The 21,457-nt window shown below is 39.4% G+C and overlaps 1 protein-coding gene across 8 annotated transcripts in view; it reads left to right on the forward strand.

The window, feature by feature from the left end:
• Positions 1 to 21,457, forward strand: part of MSRA (methionine sulfoxide reductase A) — a 426,874-nt gene that overhangs the window by 273,872 nt on the left and 131,545 nt on the right. For all 8 annotated transcript variants that reach the window (XM_045078388.1, XM_004766048.3, XM_045078389.1 and 5 more), the window contains one exon: positions 5,075 to 5,179. In XM_045078388.1, the coding sequence (XP_044934323.1) occupies positions 5,075 to 5,179 (105 nt within the window). The remainder of the gene's footprint in view (positions 1 to 5,074; positions 5,180 to 21,457) is intronic.

The following is a 21,457-nucleotide window of genomic DNA, read 5'->3' on the forward strand; positions in this document are numbered from 1 at the left end:
ACAAAAGCCTAGATGACTCCAGAGTGCCTGATTTTTCAGCCCCCAGGGCACTCCTTTATATCTCTTCTGGGTTATTTTGTCTTACAAGGAATGGACTGTCCATAACCTACCCTTCTGCATTCATTTACCTTTCTTTAGGGTCATGGGGTAAGGCCACACTGGGAAATGCTCAGAGAAGACATTTGTCCTTTTTATTTCCTTTCAAGATATTTTCGAACAACAGTGTTAAAAGAGTGTTAGAACACCTCTAACGCTGCTGCGCATTGTTAACAAGCACGTTTGCACATCACATCTATCATGCTATTTGCACGATGTTATATGAAGAAACAGCTCAAAGTATTTTTAAGATACAGCCTTTTATCTCTGGAAGCACCAGAAAGTATTTGCAGATTGGTCTCAGGAATCAAATTAGCCTAGCACATTGGTGAGTTCCTGGAGGCCTGGGCATTTCTGTAAGTGGTTCCCTAGCCCCTTAATCCTTTTGATCATTTGCACTGGGTATTTTTACACAGACTCTTCTACTTTGGAGAAATAAAATAAAGAAACTTAAAGGTGAGTTTGGCAAGGGCTTCTCCCCACTGTTTGTCAATGCAGATGGATGTTGAATTTTAATGGTAGTAGTTTCTTTTAAACAACCAAACTTCTTTAAACCTCTCCACAAATAATGTCAGTGCCCAGATTATGTCTGAAAATGTTTGCAGAAATCTTTCCTGAGCCCATGTTGCTACCACAAAGGAAGAGCCTAATCTTGGAAAATAGTCTTGACAGCCTGGATGTCAATTACCCCATTTGTGATTTCCCATCAGAGCTACTACCTATGTGACATTTGCTGTCACTCAGTGGCTTCAGGGGTCTTCACGGGTTGACTCTTCACTAGGTCCCACTCCTTAGTGGTTGTGGAATGTTGTGTGAGAAAAACTGTGGAGAGGACTTAACTGCCTCATCTTTAAAAGGGGGACCACATTTCTCTTGTAAAATGGTTGTGAGAGATATGTGTGTGCTCGTGTTTATAGCAGCATTATTGACAGTAGCCAAAAGGTGGAAGCAACCCAGATGTCCACTGACAGATGAATGGATAAACCAAATGTGGTCTGTCCACACACTGGAATATTACTCAACCTTAAAAAGGAGGGAAATTCTGACACGCGCTATAACGTGGCTGAACCCTGAGAACGTTATGCTGAGTGAAAAACACTGTATGATTCCACCTTTATGAAGTACCCACAGTGGTCAAATTCACAGAGGCGGAAGTAGGATGGTGGTCATTGGCGGTGGGTAGGAGAGAAATGAGGACTTAGTGTTTGATGGAGACAGTTTCAGTTTGGCAGGATGAAAATGTTCTGGAGATGGGTGGTGGTAATGGTAGCACAACAGTGTGAAGGTACTTAATGCCACCAAACCATGTGCTTAAAGATGGTTAACATGGTACATTTTGTTATGTGTATTTTCCACAATAGAAAAAAATTAGGAAGAAAATTTGTTGTGCGCCTTAAAGAACATCAGATTGATAAAGTGGCTGCCATTTTGTCAGACTTCAGGGAATGGTAACAGTTTTTACTAGGGTTAGGAGATTGCGTTTTAATGGTGACATGAGACTTCATCATGTGGCTAATGCCATACTTGGTTTCCTTTTTTATTTGACTTTTGGATTTCTTATAGTACTCTGCTATTATAGAAATGATGGATTGAATTTTTTTTTTTTTGGCACATACATTTTCCATTATTTGGGGTTGTATCTTTGAGATAGATTTTCTGGGTCTCTTAGAGAAGGTAAGTTAATTTTATTCTTTGTGGCTCTTGATACATATACCTGTGGGGTTGGAAAGGGGACGGTTGTTTATGCTGTCACCAGCCAAGTAAGGGTGCCAATGTTACAGTCTCCTCATCGGCACTAGATACGTTTTTAAGCAGTTTTATAAAATGTAATAGATGGTACGTTCATGTTTCAATATGCCTTTATTTGCTTTTATCACTAGAAATGTTGAGCACTTTTCAATCTTGATTTACATTTATTTCTTCCTGTGTGCACTGCCTGTTTACATCTTTTGCCTAGATTTCTAGTGTGGATTCTATGCTTTTCTTACCAAATACATTTGTCGTGCTTGTTACATATTATTACTATTGTTAATATTTAGAGAGTTTAATTCTTATGTATTTAATCATTCATTTAAGCATTTCAAAATATGAAATAATGAGATTTTGAAGTGGTATCAAAAGTGGTTTTACGGGTGCCTGGGTTGCTTGATGGGTTGGGCCTCTGCCTTTGGCTTGGGTCACGATCTTGGAGTCCTGGGATCCAGTCCCGCATCGGGCTCTCCGCTTGGCGGGGAGCCTGCTTCCTCCTCTCTCTTCCTGCCTCTCTGCCTACATGTGATCTCTCTCTGTCAAATAAATAAAAAATAAAAATCTTTTTAAAAAAGTGGTTTTACAATAACTTGATTGTTATACTTAATATATCTTCTTCCCTTGTTATCCCATAATTCTTTTCATATCTGTGAGTATAAGATCTGTTTGTTGGCTTCCTTCTATGACTGTAGTCTTTGAATTAAAATTATGTAAAATGACCAATTCATTAAAAATATGAATGACCCAATATAAAAATGGTATTATAAAACTTAGAGCAAATAAATTAAAATAAATAAACATGACTTTTTTTTAACCTTACTAATAATTATACTCATTGAAAATAAAATGATAGGACACTATTGTCCTGCTATAAATTGGTAAGAGTTAAAAACATTGCAATAGTGACTAAGACTGGCCCTGAAACGTGCTGCCAATGGGGAGGGAAAACTGGGTCAACTTTACGGAATAGCACCTAAGCAGTAAATAGTAAGAAACTTAAAAATGTTTGTAAGCATTGGTTTAGAAATCCCACTTATGTAACTGTGGCTCGAGGCAGTCTTGGAAATGTGGAAAGATATTTACACCAATAGATAAAAATAGGATTCAGTCTAAACCCCCAGTGACAGGGGATGATTGAATAATAGTACAACCATCTTTGGAGTGTTACATAGTCATTATAAGTGGCATTTCCTAAAAATTCCAGTGATATGGGAAAATACAATATGCTGGTAAGTTGAAAAAAATGATGCTATGCTTGCAGTAAAGCAAATTGTGCATGGTGTGGTTGCGCGTGTGTGCATGTGTGTACATGTGTATGAGCACATGTCCACTCGTGTGTATCTGGTATATATTCAGAAAGAGATGTGTAAAATATAATGACAGTACTTATTGTATGTGGTCAGAATATAATATGTAATTTTTCTTTTCTTTTTTATACTTCTGTACATTTTTAAACTTCATATTGTTTGCAAATTTTTATTTCTACAGTCAGAAATTAAATGTGAGAAAAATGATGAAAGATAATGAATAGATTTTTTTTTCCTTTTTCTGGATTCATGTTCACTTTTCTTTCTTTGCTTGTTTATTGGACAGAATCCTGGACAAAAAACCCAGAAGGTTCTTAGGTTGTGGTTCAGGAATTCACTGGCTCCATGTGACCTTGGGCAAATGTAACTTCTAGGTGTCTCAGTTTTCCCCTCAGTGAAATCACTGTGAGGATTAAAGTGAGATCACCAACCTATGGGCAAACCCTTTCGCCAACTAAGGTGAAGTTCAAGGGATTCCCAAACCACTGTGTGGTCTGATCATTTAGGACTCACAGAACTCACTGAGAACAGTAATCCTCAGGGTTATGGTTTATTGCAGAGAGAGGATACAAATCAAAATCAGCCAAATGGAGAAATGCATAGAGCAGAGTCTGGAAGGATTCCAGTGCCAAGTTTCTGTGTTGTCTCCCATGCAGTCAGGATGTGTTACCCTCCTGACATCCCTATGTGACAATATGCAAAGAATATTGTCAACCAGGAAGCTCCCCCATGCTTTGGTGTTCAGAATTATTATTTGAGCTTCATTACATATGCATGATTGATGGTTGTCCACATGGTTGAATTCAGTCTTTAGTTTAGCTGATTCTGCATTACCCAAAGTCCCCAGTCTCAGCACATGGTTGGTCTGTCTGGCATGGCCAGCCCTGACCCTAACACTGTTGGGTGTGGCCATCAGGATCCTAAGATTCCAAGGGGCTAACTTTCATCCTAAGACTGTTGCTGTGGCTAGCCTCACCTTAAAGAAGGATATTCCTATCAGGTATGATGCAGATTACCTTCCAGAGACCAAGGCAGAGAAAGGCCAGATATCTCTTAGGGCAAAGCTAAATTCTTTACTGCATGTAAGGTGCCCAGAAAGAGATGGAAAACAAATTTAAATAGAGAAATGATATGTATGGAGGGTTCTATTATTTACTATATCCTAACACTGTGAAATAAGGAAGGGCATGAATTCCAGAGGCACAAGGGCCACTACAAACACCCACTTCCCTGATCTCCAGAACCCTGGGACCACCTCTGAGAATGGGCACACTAATAGAGAGACCTTTGCTGCGGCCGAGACAAAATAGGCTGAGAAAAGCCTTGTCCCCTACTGGGTATGTGAACCTGACCTGTTGTCCCTGTGCCTTAACAGGGCACAGCGAATGTCCCTCCGTTAACGAATCAATCCGATGTGAACGAGTTAGAAGGCTGTTTGTCCGAGGTTTCTTGATCTGGCACCATGTCACCCTGTAGTGCAGCTGTGCTTACTGCATATCGCAGGGAGTGATAATAAAAATAAATTGGCTCATTCCCCTTGCAGAGTTTCAAACCTTGAGCACTATGTCAGATTGGATCCATAAGGTTTCATAAGGGTGAGATTAAAAAAAAAAAGAAAGAAAGAAAGAAAGAAAAGAAAAGAAAACCCGAGTTTGTTTTCTTGTGAAATTAAAAAAATTAGAGCCCAATGACGAGAAGTCATCACCCTTAGGAAGCTCGCCAGAGGACAACTGTATGCGTTTATGGAGACAGAACCAGCGACAGACTTGCTATGAAATCGTTAGCTAACGTACTGTTAGGCTCCCACTCTTGCTGTGGAGGGAAGAACGTGAGCCCTTGTCTGGTGGTTCTGTGGAAACAGATGACTTGTAGTAGATTGGTGTTGTCAGTAAATTTTGATTGTACGTTCTGTTTCTTTCAAGGAAAAACTGGCCACGCAGAAGTAGTCCGAGTGGTGTACGAGCCAGAACGCATCAGCTTTGAGGAACTGCTCAAGGTCTTCTGGGAGAATCATGACCCGACCCAAGGTAGATGAGTGAGCCAGTATTTAATTATCTTACTAATTACAGCTGGGATAATTAGTGTTTGAGCTGCATGGAAGAGATGAACCTTGAAATCACACAGGAGCTCAAGAATATGATTGCAGACATTTATTGACGGAGGAGAGGAGGGGCTGGGGAGCAAACGGGGAAGAGAATAAAGGCACAGCCACAGTCTGCGCTCCTCCCCCCTTTACAGCTGTCAGGGGTGGGAAAATTCCCACAGAGAAAGACGCCAGACAATAGAGATTCGTTCACCTTTGATTATTGCATTATTCCTCCTTAATGCAGTCTTTTGTCTACAAAATTAAAGTGTCTTTCTAGCAGCTCCAAAGTTTTCCTGATTTATGGTTCTTTTATTCCCCTGAATTTAGCCTTTCTCATCTTTTGACGTTATCAGGATTTTTTTTTTTAATGTCTGTGGGTGATTAAAAAAAAAAAAAAGAACATGAAGGTAAAATGCAGTAGTCAGTGGGTCCACAATGCTTGGATTATTTAAATATTTCATTTATCTTCTTTGGAATTGGTGATATTAATTTATCTGGGCTATAAACAATGGTGGCCAGAAATTTTATTTGAATGCACACACAAGCAAAATTCCCTGTTGGCAAATATCATTTGTAATATTCAATAATGAAGCAATTTCCAGATTTCATCCTAACAGCCTTACAAGCACTGCCTTGCCAATATGATGATCTGATATTATGAGGCTTATGAACTGAAAAGTCCTATATAATAGATGTGATTTTCACAAACCCTGTTCATTTAGCAATCAGTCTGTTTAGCAAAAATATTTTCCCTTTGGTGTCAGGTTTTTGTGTAGCGGGTATGCTGTGTTGGCTGTTTCTGAAGAAGGGGGTGTGCTTTTCCAAATGTGCATTGTGCTTTGTGGTGGAATTTTAATACGACCCTGGCAGTACAGGGAGGTGGGTCTTGAGTTCTGATTCTAAGTGCCACCCAGTGTCTGGGTCGATTTGCTAGAGGGCAAAGGTCAGAGCTAAGGCAAGAGTAGCAAAATGATAAAGAACCCAGGTTCAGGATCCAGGCATATCCATCCGGGTGGGTGAAGGCCTAGGAAGGGTGCTAGGAGCAGGCTTTCCTGGTTTGGCATGGGGTGTAGAGCAGGGGGATGAGTTTCTAGCAGGAGAATGGTGAGGTATGGGGCAGGGGAGGTAGAGAACTGGTAGGGTAAGAATACTATAGTCAGAAGGTTTAGATTCACCCTGGTTTGGACTCTTGGAACTGGCCTGTCATATGTGAAAGGCAGGCCTAACAAACTTAGGGTCGTCTCAGCAGGAAGGTCTCATAGTGAGCATCATAAATAAGAGTGATGATGGCTAAGAGCTCATGCTGGTGATCCTTTGATCCAGGTGGAGTAGGCATTTGGCTCCCAAAGCCAAAGGTCAGGGCAGGATGCTCAGCATTTCAGAGTTCTCAGTGGAGACACATATTAGGAGCCCAGGACAACCCGAAGTCATGAAGGAATCAGGCTCGCCGCAGGCCCACAAGGTTGGGTATGTGGCCTTTGACGTGGCCAACCATAGTGTCCTGTCCTGATACAATCACTTTATGTCTAGCCTTGGCAAAATTTCAAAAAGGGTGAAGTCTGTCATGCACTTCTCCTTCCTTCTCTTAACTTCTTTCCTATTTTATCCCATCTTTACTAGCATACCTCAGTTAACTATGTCACTGGTCCTGGTCCCTAAATTTTAGGGGGAATTCTACTTTTTAAAAGAATCTTAAAGGAACCTCTTGTTCTCTCTATCCCATTATCTAATTTTTCTCCACTGTGCCTTACTCCTCTTTGAAATTCTTGGTTTATTGTGTGTATTATTTGCTAATAACAAAGTACCACAGATTGGGTGGCTTAAACAACAGAAATTTATTTTCTCACAGTTTAAGAGGCTAGAAGTCCGAGATACAGCCTTTGGCAGGATTGGATTTTTCTGAGGCCTCTCTCCTTGGCTTGTAGATGTCCATGTTCTCCCTGGGTCCTGTTCACAGGGTCTTTCCTCCACGTGTATCTTTGTCCTGATCTCCTCCTCCTACAAAAACGCCAGCTAGATTGGATTAGAACCCACTCAAATGAACTGATTTAATTTTAACTTTCATTTTTAAAAGATTTTATTTATTTATTTATTTGTCAGAGAGAAAGCTAGCAAACAGGAAGAGTGACAGACACAGGGAGGAGCAGGCTCCCCACTGAGCAAAGAGCCTGATGTAGGACTCGATCCCAAGACCCTGGGATCAATGATCTGAGCTAAAGGCAGACACTTAGCCCACTGAGCCACCCAGGTGTCCCTTAATTTTAATCTTTAAAGACTCTATCTCCAAGTAAGATTATATTCTGAGGTACTAAAAGTTATAGCTTCAACATACGAATTTGGAGAAAATATAGTTCAACCCATAATACTGTCCAATAAAGTAATAGCTTGGTATACTATTCTTCCAGAAGTATTTTGATTCTGACAGAGGGGTTGTAGACTCAAAGACAGGAAGAGACTTTAGAGGTCATCTGATTAATCTTCAGCTTCAATTCTATAAGCCATAAGATGAAATTGCTGCTGATGGTGTTCACAGACAATAGGATTTGATTGTTCAGTGACATATTTTTAACCCTGATATTTTAGACAAATTATGCATGTAGAGGAAGAATCTTTTTTTTACCTTGTATAGGTCTGTTTCTACTTAGAATAGTGCTTGATGCAGTATATATATTCACAGATATTCAATCACAGGATATCTGATCTTCCGCATTATTACTAGGATTACTTTTGTTGGAGAGTTTAGTGTAATGGGCTATTGGAAAATCTTTTTCTGCATTCCAAAGTTTCCCATGACACTTCTGGAAATAGGGTGAAATGAGTGATCATATAACCCAGGCCTGGGTCATATGAAACAGTATCTGTTTCTGTTGGCAACAGTGTTTGTTTCAAGGCATGGGTATGTGACCCGAGCAGGACAATATGGAGTCCTTCCTTGGGACTGTCATGTGAGAGAAAAAGGTGTTCTCTCTTTTCTGAGGCTGCCAAGGTGGAGGTGTTCTGTATGTGGAAAGAGCTTATCCACAAGAGAAACAAGGAAAGAAGTTTAGCAGAGACACTGAGAAAAGAGAGATGAGAAAGGAGAATCTTTCAGAGACTGAGGACCTCTCAGTATGAGAACTACTAGGTAACTACCCTTCTCCATCTTTTTAAACTGAAGCTCGTTTGTTGGGTTTCTATTACTTGCAACAACAACAAAAATCCTTGCCAATCCACTCATTCAACTTAATCATTGTGCTTATTATATCACACATATTATTATACATGTTATTACATGTATTTATTAGTTAAACCATGTTCATTTGGCTCTGTAAATCAGAGGTCTAAAGCCATTTGGTTAATAAATTTATCACTGACTCAGACATGGAATGGAGGACACTAAAGATTATTTCCTCAAGACCTGTTGGTGGTTTGAGTAGGGGGTTCCTTCAAAATTCGGAATTAAGAATTGGGGCTTGAGATTCGGGATGTATGGCCTGAATACATATCAGATCATCTCAATATTTCTAAACTATTATGAAAGACAGTCAGTCATTAATGACACTGATCTTGTGTCTCCTCTGCTTGCCAGGCACTGTGTTAGGTCATGCCAAATCACCAAGTTGCCTGTAAAAAGCAGCAGTATCCAGCCCCTTGCTAATGCACAGAGAAAGTCTATTTCTGTAGGAAGAAAATAGTTTAATCCAAATGTACTAAGATCAAATGAGCCTTCAGATAAATGTGTATAAGACCAACACACTAACCTGAAATAATTAAAACAAGTATATGTTAACACTGGAACTTTAAAAGCAAAAAACATCAATTCAGAACTCCAGAGCCAATGAATTTAATATTCCTAGGGCACCCTGAAGGTCCAAAACATGTAGTCACATGTAATTTTTCTGAGGTAAGAATTTGAAGCCCACTCCCTGAAGAATGGGCATGAAGTGGGAGATAGCTGGGGTGCAATTGAACATGGCCATCTGAACACAGCTTCTAACTTCTCTACTTGAAGTCACCTGGTGATTCCTGTCACTTTTCTTAGTATTCAGAAAAGAGACCACACATTAGAACAGATGAAGGAAGTAGAGGCCCATAAGACTGACTGGTCTTACTCAGTGGACATTTCAGAAGACAGCAGGACTTTGGATTTGGTGGAGACTCTCATCGGTGAAGCAATAACCTACTCTAGGTTGTTGTCAGAAGCATGAGTGATTCTTAACACTGCATAAGGGATACTCTTGCCTATGTCAGTGTTGCTTATAAATAGAAAGACAAAACTTGAGTCAACTTGAGAAGTTATTGACTTTTGATGTGAGGATTTGCCCAGAAAACTGACGAGTCTCAACAGAAACATTTCAAGAGAAATGTATTTTAATTAGCATATTGAAAGACTTGAGTACTTTGTAGAGTCATTAACATTTGAAGGGGTCACTTTTTTTTTTAAAGTTATGATTCACTTTGTTTTGTGAGAGAAGCAATATCTTAGAATGACATTTGCAAATGTGGGGACTCTTGCTAATGTTCAGGATTTGCTGTGGTAGAAATAGCAAGAATTTCAGCTTAAAGTCCCCTTTCAGTTCAATTAGATCTTCATGGCATAGACTAGGCAGAGAAGTCCTATAGTCTTTGACTGCCTCAAGGTGCTGCAGGAGCTCTATTGGTATCTGCCCTAATAGCAAGGCAGAAATTCCCCCAGTCTGCCATTTGGAAGGGGGCAAAGCTGGTAAGAGAGCTGTCAGAAAATGTAGACTTTTAAAGATACTATTTTAAAGATATTTCACAGCCAATAGACAATGAGTCCTAAGAGAGTTCTACCCAATGGATTAGCTTCAGGTGAAGTAAGAGACCTAATAGCGTTGTCATAGATTCAGCCAGTAATTGGAATAGTTTTTTTCTCTTAATTTACCAATTACCACAAAATCTCTGTTTTGCTGAAGTACTCAGATAACACTGTTTAAGCTAATATGTCCTGTTGTACTCATGGGACAAATATGACTCCTCCAGGCTCCTAAGGATAGATTAGAACATGCTCATCCCTGACCATGTGGAGTCCAGACTCCCCAGTCTCCAGATAACATGGCAGAGCCTGAGAATTTAGGAGATTTGGGTTCTGGGCCCACCTTACCCTTTCCCAACTGTGTGACTTTGGCCAAGCCACTTACTCAATCTGAGCTGTTTTCTCATATCCCAAAAAGGCAGATGCCTATACTGCATACGTCATAAGAATTAAATGAAATAATGTGAAAATAACTGGACAATGGTCAAACATCATGCAAGTGCCAGGCATTCTAGCTATGTCCTTCTCAATACAACAGTACAGTTTCAATGAGCTTATTGAGTTATTTTTTCTTAAATATTTTATTTATTTATTTGACAGAGATCACAAGCAGGCAGAGAGAGGTGGGGGAAAGCAGGCTCCCCGCTGAGCAGAGAGCCCGATGTGGGGCTCGATCCCAGGACCCTGAGATCATGACCTGAGCTAAAGGCAGAGGCTTTAACCCACCGAGCCACCCAGGTGCCCCAATTATTGAGTTATTTTTATATCCTTGATTTCTGTGGGGAAGTATTTACCTTCTACCTATAAAAGTGTGGGTTTTCGGTCCACAAGCTTTCTTTGGTCCTTCCTATTAGTTGGAAAGGTTTCAGCATTGTTGCTGTTGCCATTCTGTGATGGAGTGGCTGCTGGGGGGCTAGGTAGTGGTGGTTGTGAGGGTGAGGGACAGGTGGCTCCTTAACTTTGCCGCTGACACAGTCATCCAAAAAACCAGATCGGATCCCAGCCACTCATGCTCGATCTGTATCCCTCTACCTAGCACCCTCTCTGTGTGAATTACACCATTTCAGTACTGCTCCTGCATGAAGATATAGGGCACAGGCCCATACCTTGGGCTAAGCCACAAGGACACAAACACACGATGTTGAAAGATTTCAGCTTTGTCTCACTTGATACAAGTCTGACTTCTCAACCTGTTTTACTCTCCTTAACCCTGGGAAAAGGGAGAGCAACATTTTTCAAGCACCTCTTCTAGGCCAGTCTTAGTGATAGATACTTTAAATTTATAATTTCATTTAATCTTTACCAAAGCCTTATAAAGTGGGGTTCATTGTAACCCCATCAACAGAAGAGAGGAAATAAGGTTCCAAAAGTTTGTCAGTCTTGCTTGATGTCGATGGCAGTAATTGGACCCAGCTCTGTCTAAAGCTCAAGGTTCTTTTCTTTCCCTGCACCAGAGGGGCTCAAACTTCTGACTAGGAGGACCTCTTCTAAGCACAAATAATTTTATGGATCCCCCTATGTGATACAGTTGTGTTCTTAGTAACCCTTTTAAAGCAAATATATTAAGATGCCACTATGAATTTAATTACACTTTAAATTGAATGCTTATTTTATTAACAAGCACAATGTCACGTACCTCTGGAAAATGGAAATGCTCATATACACAATGCATTCTACAGACTCTAGGCTACGCTGGCTGCATGGTTGGATTTGTGTACCTTTTGTAGTAGCTCCAGGCCTTCTCAGGGTACTGTGGCTATAGGTGGGGGTCTTCCAACATACTCATGAAGGTGCAGTGGCCTTTCTGAAGATGCCTGCTGCCTGAGACTGCTGGTTGACCCCAGTGTCAATTCCCCCACTTCTGTAGGATTGGAATTTTAACTGGATTTATAGCCACCAGTAAAGACTAAATTTCTCAGATTCCTTATGGTCAAGTATGGCCACGTGTCAGAGTTCTGCATACCAGGGCATGAGTAGAGGTGATGGTGTACAACTTCTGGGTTCTGTGTACTTAGAGCAAGGAGTTTTTTCTTTCTCTTCCCCTACTTCCCTCAAGTTGCCTGTAGAGGTAGTGGTGAGCCAGTTTGGACCACAGGGATGGAGGCCTCGCACTTATAATGAAGAATCTACAAGCTAGAAGCTTCCAGAGTTACCATCCCAGGCTGGACTCAGTGCAAAAGCTATCTTCTGTAACCTACTGTTATTTGGTTCAGTTAGGGATTTTTGGTGCTGTTGTTTTTCCTTTTCTACAACAGCTGAACCTATATCCTTACTATAATAGTCTTCTACTAAAAGCTGGTGATGAACTCCCAGTCACTATTCTGAAGATCTTAATTAAATGTTTCCTTAATTAAAGCATCTTTAATCAAATCTATCAAGAGTATAGACCCTGGGGTTAGAGAAGATATGGCTTTAACTGGATCTGCTGTGAACTAGCTACGTGACCTGGGAAAGTTATGGCACCTCACTGAGTCTCGTCTCATCTCTATCTTCACTCAAGTGCCTGGATCTGAGCTGTCGCTTTCGCTCATTTGGCAGCTACAGTAGCCTCCTGACTGGCTTGTCTTGCCTTTCTGAATCCACTCTCCATAATGACCTGTCCTCATCATGACACATCATGACATATAACAACGTAGATCCCTGTCCTGCTTAAAGCATTTTGCTGGTTGTCCATTTTGGGTGGGTGGGTTTAACATACAGACTCTTTACAATGGCCAGCCCAACTGCTTGGCACTCTCTTGTGCAACCTCAGCTTCTGTGCCCTACTTTACTGCATGTCTGCTGCTGTGCCTTCCTTCACTCCATTCCTGGAAGACACACATGCTTTCTTGCCTGGGGCCTTGTACCCACTGCTCAGTCAGCCTGCAGCTCAAGCCATGACTGGCTCCTTCCTTCCTTTCCTTCAGCTTCAAGCTTCGTGTCTTCAGAGAGGTCTTCCCTGACCACTGCTCCCCAATGAAAGTAGTACCCCCAGCCCTGGGAGTGAATGATATAGGCTCAGCTATTGTAGAGAAGGGGAAAAAAAAAAGGTCTTGAAAGTGAGGTTCTCATAAACCATTTTGTCTAGAACATATGAATGAAACCTCTACTGCTCCGTCTGCCAAACAGTTCCTATCACACAAATGTGTGTCGGGATGTATGAGGGAATGTAGTCTGTTGTGTGAGGCCAGTGCTGAGCAGAGTAAGCAGTCATAGATAATAGCCACCAGACTCATCCTGTCTCTGTAAGAGCAAGGTCTCCAACTTCTGTTTGTCTTACTCCTTCTGGAACCCTAGTATCCCTTCACTTTTCTCTATCATCTTCTCCCAGCTCATGTTCTGAATATCTTTGATCTTTCCCTGTGCTTTGTTCATATCCTTGATCCTCAGTCAACTTCTCAGCACCACTTTTCCTCCCACTCTCAGCATTCACCTCTCACAATGAGTCCCCAGTTGTCCTCAGAAAGCTTTGTCTGACTTTCCCCAGTGGGCTACATGATCTGTGGTGTTAGGTTTTATGGGGCCCAAGGGCTACACACCCTGAGCCTGCTGCCTTAGCCTTCAGTGTCATGAGTAGGGGATTAATGGGGCTCTTTGGCCGATAGTTGAAATGAAAAACTCTCCCCACCTCCACCAAGGATTCTCTTCCATTCAGTGCCCTTGGGCTCCACATCTCCTCACCCCGCATGTCCCAGCACACTCACCATGAAGTATTGCTTTACGTGGGTTATTCCCGAGAAGTCTCTGAGAACTGGTGGTGGGCTTGGTCCATTCCATCTTCAGGTTTGCTTCCTAGTCTCTTTCCAGGTGTATGGTAGAGAAGCGAGCCCCCTCATGCTGTCTCCTGGGAAACATTGATTGGAGAGAGAAAAAAAGTCTTATTTCCTTCTGTTTCTCATCAAGTTGGCAATTACATGCTGGTGTTCATATATTTGAACTTGCCAAATTAATATCTGAACTTCGTTGTGCTGACCCTCTTAAGTTAGTTTTTTTTTTTTTTAAATAAGTCACCACTTTTGAAGGACTATCCTTTTTTTAGACCATGTACAAGGAATCTATCATCTGCAAATAATTAGACAGTGGGAATTATATTGTATTGCTAATGAGCAGATGTGCATACTTATAGTGGAAGAACAGCTGCACACATATAAAATGCAAAAACGACCCAAACCCGGCATTATGAATTCTGAAAGGGATCTCATTCTCTTAAGAATTTCAGAAACAGAAAAAAATGAAACAAAGCATTTAACTGATATTTTTCTTTATTAATTGTTCTTTCAGTGGCACTTTTCCTTGCATAACATTATCAGACATGTACATACTATCTTCGCTCTTTGCAAATGCGCTATTTGCACTTTCAAATCCCTCTCTTGTATAATATTATAGAGTATTTATATTTAACATTTTTCCTTTGCCTTTCTAGTTCTGTAAGGATCTGGTGCCTCCAACTTGAATGAGAGACTCCTACTTTTTTTCTGGACTGGGCATTGTGCTAGGCACTTGAATGCATGTGATCCCAACCTGTGAGTCGATGGTCTTAGGCCCATTTTACAGATGAATAAACAGGCCCAGAGAGGTGAAGTGATTTGTTACAAGCCAGTTATTGTTTGTGAGAGAGCTGGGATTTGGACCTAAGGCCTACTTAGTTCCAAACCTTGTGTTCTTTCCATTGTGTGGTATTCAGTCCCATTGTTATACGATGCTTTCAGCCATTAGAAAACACAACACACTATGACTGAAAACAGGAGCGCATTATCCAGTGAGAAGTTTCTGTCCTCATGAGCTCCTTGGAATGTCCATTACAATTTTATAACTCTGTTAAGCACATTGCAAGATGAAGAATTCAAATAGTCTGGCTTTTGAAAATTTTTAGCCATGAAGAATTCTACATATTTTAGACAGGAATGGTTAGGTCATTTAAAATTAGAGTTTAGGTGGCGCCTGGGTGGCTCAGTGGGTTAAAGCCTCTGCCTTCGGCTCAGGTCATGATCCCAGGGTCCTGGGATCGAGCCCCACATCGGGCTCTCTGCTCACCAGGGAGCCTGCTTTCTCCTCTCTTTCTGCCTGCCTGCCTCTCTGCCTACTTGTGATCTCTGTCTGTCAAATAAATAAATAAAAACTTAAAAAAAAAATAAAATTAGAGTTTAGTTAAAAAGTTCCTAAAAGAGTTCTTATAGGGCATCAAAACTTATGGGGCATAGTAAAAGCAATTCCAATTTCCTAAAGGAAGTTAGAAATTACTGTGAACTATCCAGTAATTCGAATACTACACGTCAAAACTTACAGGGCATAGTTAAAGCAGTTCCTGAAACAGACAGACAGACAGATAGACAGGCACACACACACACATTTAGTTATTTGAGAGAAAGAAAGAGAGAACATGTTGGGGTGAGGGGCAGAGAGGGAGAAGCAGACTGAGCAGGGAGACCGAAGCCATATAGGGCTTATCCCAGGATCCTGCGATTATGACTTGAGCCTAAGGCAGACACTTAACTGACTGAGACACCTATGCTCTCCCAAAGGGAGGTACAGAGACTTGATTAATATATTATAAGAAGACAAATACTGGGCAAGTATCCATCTTAAGAACTTAGAAAATCAACAACAAAATAAACCATACAATGAAGAAGATAGGAATAATGAGATAGGAATAATAAAGATAAGGAATAATTAATGGAAAGTAAACAAGTAGTACAGAAGATTAATAATACCAAATGTTGGTATTTCAAAATGGCTAATAAAATTGACATTTGTGCATTATGGACATTGCTGCTACCAAAATTAACATTTTGGTAAGCTGATCAAGAAAAAAGTGAGAAGGTACAAATACCCAACATCAGGGATAAAAATGGGATATCATGACATATGAGCAACTTTCTGTCAATAAATTTGAAAGTTAGATTAATTCCTTAAAAATCTTTGGTGAGTGCTGATTCACAGACCTGTACCCCTGGGGATAAAAATACATGTTTATAAAAAATAAAAAATTTTAAAAAAATCTAACCTAAAACTGAATAGACCTATAGTCATTAAGAAATGGAATCAGTATTTAAAAAGCTTCTCATTACAAAAATCACTAAGTTCAAATGGCTTCATTGATGAATTCTATCAGTGTTTAAGGAAAAAAAATTATTGCAATCTTCCACACAATATTCTAGAGATTAAAGAATGATGGAATTCATCTTATGATTTTTGCATAGCCTTGATACCAAAACCTGATGATATGAGAAAAGAAAATTACAGCTCAATCTTACTCATGCACATATATACAGAAATCTTTAAGTATTAGCAAACTGAATATAGTAATATATACAAAGCATGTATATATCATGACCAGTTACATTCCTTCAAGTAATGCAGAGTTGGTTTAGCATTTTAACATCAACAGATATAATTTACACATTAGTGTAGTAAAAGAAATAAAGCATATGATTATGATGTGGTTAAGCTTCAGTGAGCCTAGGTCTCTGAAGAGTTCATGAAACAAAACTGTTCTGAATGCCTTTTTAATAATTGGACATCACATAATCAAGAAATAAACTTGTAGTAAGTTGTCACTGGAATTTCGGGGTTTATTTATTTACCAGGAGTTGGTACGTTGAGGTAGACTGCTACCAAAAACTTTTTAAAAAGTGTGACATTAGCTTAGTGGTTGGGGAGCTGGAAGATACAATATCCAGTCTTGCTTATGGTCTGGGAAGATTTCACTTCTCTCCAGTTATCTTACAAATTCCATGTACACCCAAGTGAATGAATTCCAATAGTTTTTGTTGCTACTTTTGTGGATCTTCAAAGCTGATTCTGATGTTTACATGGACGTGCAAAGTTCTAGAAAAGCAAAGATGCTCTTGATAAGGATAAGAGGCTGGAAGAACTTCTACATACCAAGATCTACTATAAAGCAACAATTACTAAAACAGTATGAAGTTGATGTAGGGATATATGACTAGGCCATTGCAATGGAATGGAGAGTCCAGAAACAGACCCACACAATACGTAGAAATGACAGATGACACACTTGGCATTTCAGTGAGCAGTGCAAGCATGACTTTTTAATAAATAGTGGTAAGGTGATTTGGGTTTTCATATAGGAAAATGTTAAATTGGATTTCTACCTTGTGCCATACACAAAAGTCAACACTGAGTAGGTTAAAGAGCTAACTGAAAGCAAACTACAAAGCTTCAAAATTTTGTAATGTCATTTTCATATCACCTTGGGTTTGAGAAACATTTCCTTTTTTTGTTTAAGGTTTTTTTTTTTTTTTTTTTTTTAATTCCATTTAGTTAACATATAGGGTAGTATTAGTTTCAGGTGCAGAATTTAGTGATTCATCACTTACATACAATACCTGCTCATCACAACGAGTGCCATCCTTTATTCCCATCACATATTTAACTCATCCCTCTGCTGCCTCCTCTCCAGCAACCCTCAGTTTGTTCTCTATAGTTAAGAGTCTGTTTTATGTTTGCCTTCCTTTCTTTTTTTCCTTCTCTGTGTTCATCTCCTTTGTTTCTTAAGTTCCACATATGAGTGAAATCATATAGTATTTATCTTTCTCTGATTGACTTATTTTGCTCCATTCATGTTGTTGCAAATGGCAAGAGTTCATTCTTTTTGATGGCTGAGTAATATTCCACTGTAGATCCCTACCACAACTTCTTTATCCATTCATCATTTGATAGGCATTTAGGCTTTTTCATAATTTGGCTATTGTTGATAATGCTGCTATAAATATCAGGGTGCATGTGTCCCTCCAAATCAGTATTTTTTTATACTTTGGGTAAATACCTAGTAGTGCAATTGCAAGTTAGAGGGTAGTTCTATTTTTAACTTTTTCAGGAACATCCATACTCTTTTCCAGAGTGGCTGTACCAGCTGCTTTCCCACCTACAGTGTAGGAGGGTTCCCCTTTCTCTGCATCCTCGCCAACAGTTGTCATTTCCTGACTTGTTGATTTTAGCCATTCTGACTGTGTGAGGTGGTATCTCATTGTGGTTTTGATTTGTGTTTCCCTGATACCAAGTGATGTTGAGCACTTATTCATGTGTCTGTTGGCCATTTGAATGTCTTCTTTGCAGAAATGTCTGTTCATGTCTCCTGCCCATTTCTTGACTGGAATATTTGTTCTTTGGGTGTTGAGTTTGATAAGTTCTTTATAGATTTTAGATACTAGCCTTTTATCTGTATTTCATTTGCAAATATCTTCTCCCATTCTATTGGTTGTTTGGTTTTGTTGACTGTTTACTTTGCTGTACAAAGGCTTTTTATCTTGATGAAGTCTCAGTGTTCATTTTTGTCCTTGCTTCCCTTGCCTTTGGTGATGTTGTTGTTAATTTTAGCCATTCTGACAGGTACGAGATGATATCTGATTGCAGTTTTGATTTGTATTTCCCTGATGATGAGTAATGTTAAGCATCTTTTCATATGTCTTTTAGCTATCTGTATGTCTTTGGAAAATGTCTATTCATGCCTTCTGTCTATTTCTTTCCAGGATTATTTTTGGGTGTTGAGTCTGATAAGCTCTGTTTAGATTTTGGATACTAACCCTTTGTCAGAGGCATCATTTGCAAGTATCTTCTCCCATTCAAAAGGTTGTCTTTTAGTTTTGTTTATTGTTTCCTTTGCTGTGCAGAAGCTTTTTATCTTGATGAAGTCCTAATAAATGAAAGGTGGTTCAAGATGGTGGCGTAGGAAAATCTTGCAATCACCTCCCATAGACATACCAAATATACAGTTACTTACGGAGAAATTCCCTCTTAAAAGAACCTAAGACCTAGCTAAATAGCTACTTTACAATAAGGGATCAAAAGGCCACAATAAGATGTGTAAGAAAGGCAGAGTCTTGCCCAAAAGTCTACCTGTGGTGTAGTGACCTGCCATTGAGAGAGGTCTCACAAATATGGAACTCCTCCATGAGGAACAATGGGCTTATGCCTCACCTGAGTCACCCCAAACCTTGGGACCTGCACTGGAGAGATGAGATACCAGAAATTCTGGCTTTCAAAACTAGTAGGGCTTACATCTAGGAGAACCACAGGGTTGTAGTGAAAGGCAAAAATACACAATGTGGAAAGGTTAATCTCTTCAATAAATGATGTTGGGAAAACTGGACAGCCACATGCAAAAGAATAAAAATGTCTTACACCATATACAAAAATTAACTTGAAATGGATTAGCAATATGAATATAAGACTGAAACTATATAACTCCTAGAAGAAACATAGGCGGTAAGCTCCTTGATATCACTCTTGGCAATGTTTTTTTGGATCTGACTCGGAGTGATGGTGACTAATACAATAAAAAACAAATGGGACTACATCAAACTAAAAGACTTCTGCACAGTGAAGGAAGCTATCACCAAAACAAAAAGGCAACCTACTGAATGGGAAGAGGTATTTGTAAGTCATATATATGGTAAGGTGTTACTATCCAAGATATATAAAAAGCTCAAAAAACTCAATAATGACAACAATAAAATCAGAGGGAGACAAACCATAAAAGACTCAATCTCAAAAAACAGACTGAGGGTTGCTGGGGGGAGGGGGGACAGAAGAGGGTGGTGGGGAGATGGACATTGGGGAGGGTATGTACTATGATGAGTGCTGTGAAATGTGTAAACCTGGCGATTCACAGACCTGTACCCCTGGGGATAAAAATAGATTATAGGTTTATTTAAAAAATAAATAAATTTAATTAAAAAAATGGGCAGATGATTTGAATAGACGTTTTTCCAAAGAAGGCATACAGATGGCCAACAGGCCCATGAAAACTTGCTTGATGTCACTAACTATCAGAGAAATGCAAATCAGAACCACAATGAGATATTATCTCACACCTGTCAGAATGGCTATTATCAAAAGGATAAGAAATAACAAGAGTTGGTGAGATGTGGAGAAAAGGAAACCCTTGAGCACTGTTGGTGGGAATGTAAATTGGTTCAGCCACTATGGAAAACAGTATGAAGGTCCCCCCACCCAAACTAAAAATACAACTACCATATAATTCAGCAGTTCCACTGGTGGCTATTTACTTAAAGGAAATGAAAACACTAATTTGAAAAGTATATGTACCCCTTTGTTTATATGTAACATTATTTACAATAGCCAAGATGTAGAAACAGCATAAACATCCATCAAGGGATGGATGGATAAAGAAGATGTGGCATAAATATATAATGGAATACTACTAAGCCTTAAAAAGGAGTGAAATCTTGCTATTTGCAATATGGACAGACCCTGAGTTTACTGTGCTAGGTGATACAAATCAGACAAAGAAAGACAAATATCATACAATTTCACTTATATGTAGAATCTAAAAAACAAAACAAATAAACAAAGAAAACAAAACAAAATCAAACTTAAACTCATACATACAGAGAATAGCTTGCTGGTTATGAGAGGGGTGGGGACTGGGTATGGGAAAATTGAATGAAAGAGATCAAGAGGTCTAAATACCCAGTTATAAAATAAGTCCTGGGGATGTAATGTAAAGCATGGTGACTATAGCCAATAATACTATCTTTGCAAAGTTGATAGTTGCTTGGAAAGTAAATATTAAAACTTCACATGACAGGAAAATAATTTTTTCTAACTCTGTCAGGTGAATGATGGGAATTTGACTTATAGTGGTGATTATTTCACAATGCATACAGAAGTTGAGTCCTGTTGTACACTGGAAACTTCTATATGTCAATTATACTTCAGTTAAGAAAATCATGCAAAAAATGTAAGAACAGAGAAGTTATATTTGCAGGATATAGAATTAGATCTAATTAAAATAAAATTAACACACAGTGTTATATTAGCTTCAGGTATACAATATAAGGATTTAACAGCCCTATACATTTCTCAGTGCTCTTCATCATAAGTGTACTCTTAATCCCTTTTATCTATTTTCCCCATCCCCTCACCCACAACCCCTGCCCAGCAACCTTCAGTTCTCTATATTTAAGAGTATGTCTTGGGACGCCTGGGTGGCTCAGTTGGTTAAGCGGCTGCCTTCGGCTCAGGTCATGATCCCGGCGTCCTGGGATCGAGTCCCACATCAGGCTCCTTGCTTGGCAGGGAGCCTGCTTCTCCTTCTCCCTCTGCCTCTGCCTGCCACTCTGTCTGCCTGTGCTTGCTCTCGCTTCTCTCTCTATGACAAATAAATAAATAAAATCTTTAAAAAAAAAAAAAAGAGTATGTCTTTTTGTTGCAGTTTCATGTATAAGTGAAATCATATGATATTTGTCTCTTTCTGATTGACTTATTTAACTTAGCATTATACCCTCTAGGTCCACCTGTGTGGTTGTAAATGGCAAGATTACATTCTTTTTTTATGGCTGAGTAATATTCCTGTGGGGTGTGTGTGTGTGTGTGTGTGTGACAATGGATATTATGAAACAATGAAAATGAAGAAAATAGAAGATCTCATGTGAAAGATTAAGTGAAAGATTAAAATACATTAAAATACACAATTTCATTTATGTATATTTCAAAAAT

The sequence above is a fragment of the Mustela putorius genome, unplaced genomic scaffold (genome assembly GCF_011764305.1).
Source record: "Mustela putorius furo isolate JIRA1106 unplaced genomic scaffold, ASM1176430v1.1 tig00000242_pilon_pilon_pilon, whole genome shotgun sequence".
In the NCBI taxonomy this organism is placed as follows: Eukaryota; Metazoa; Chordata; class Mammalia; order Carnivora; family Mustelidae; genus Mustela; species Mustela putorius.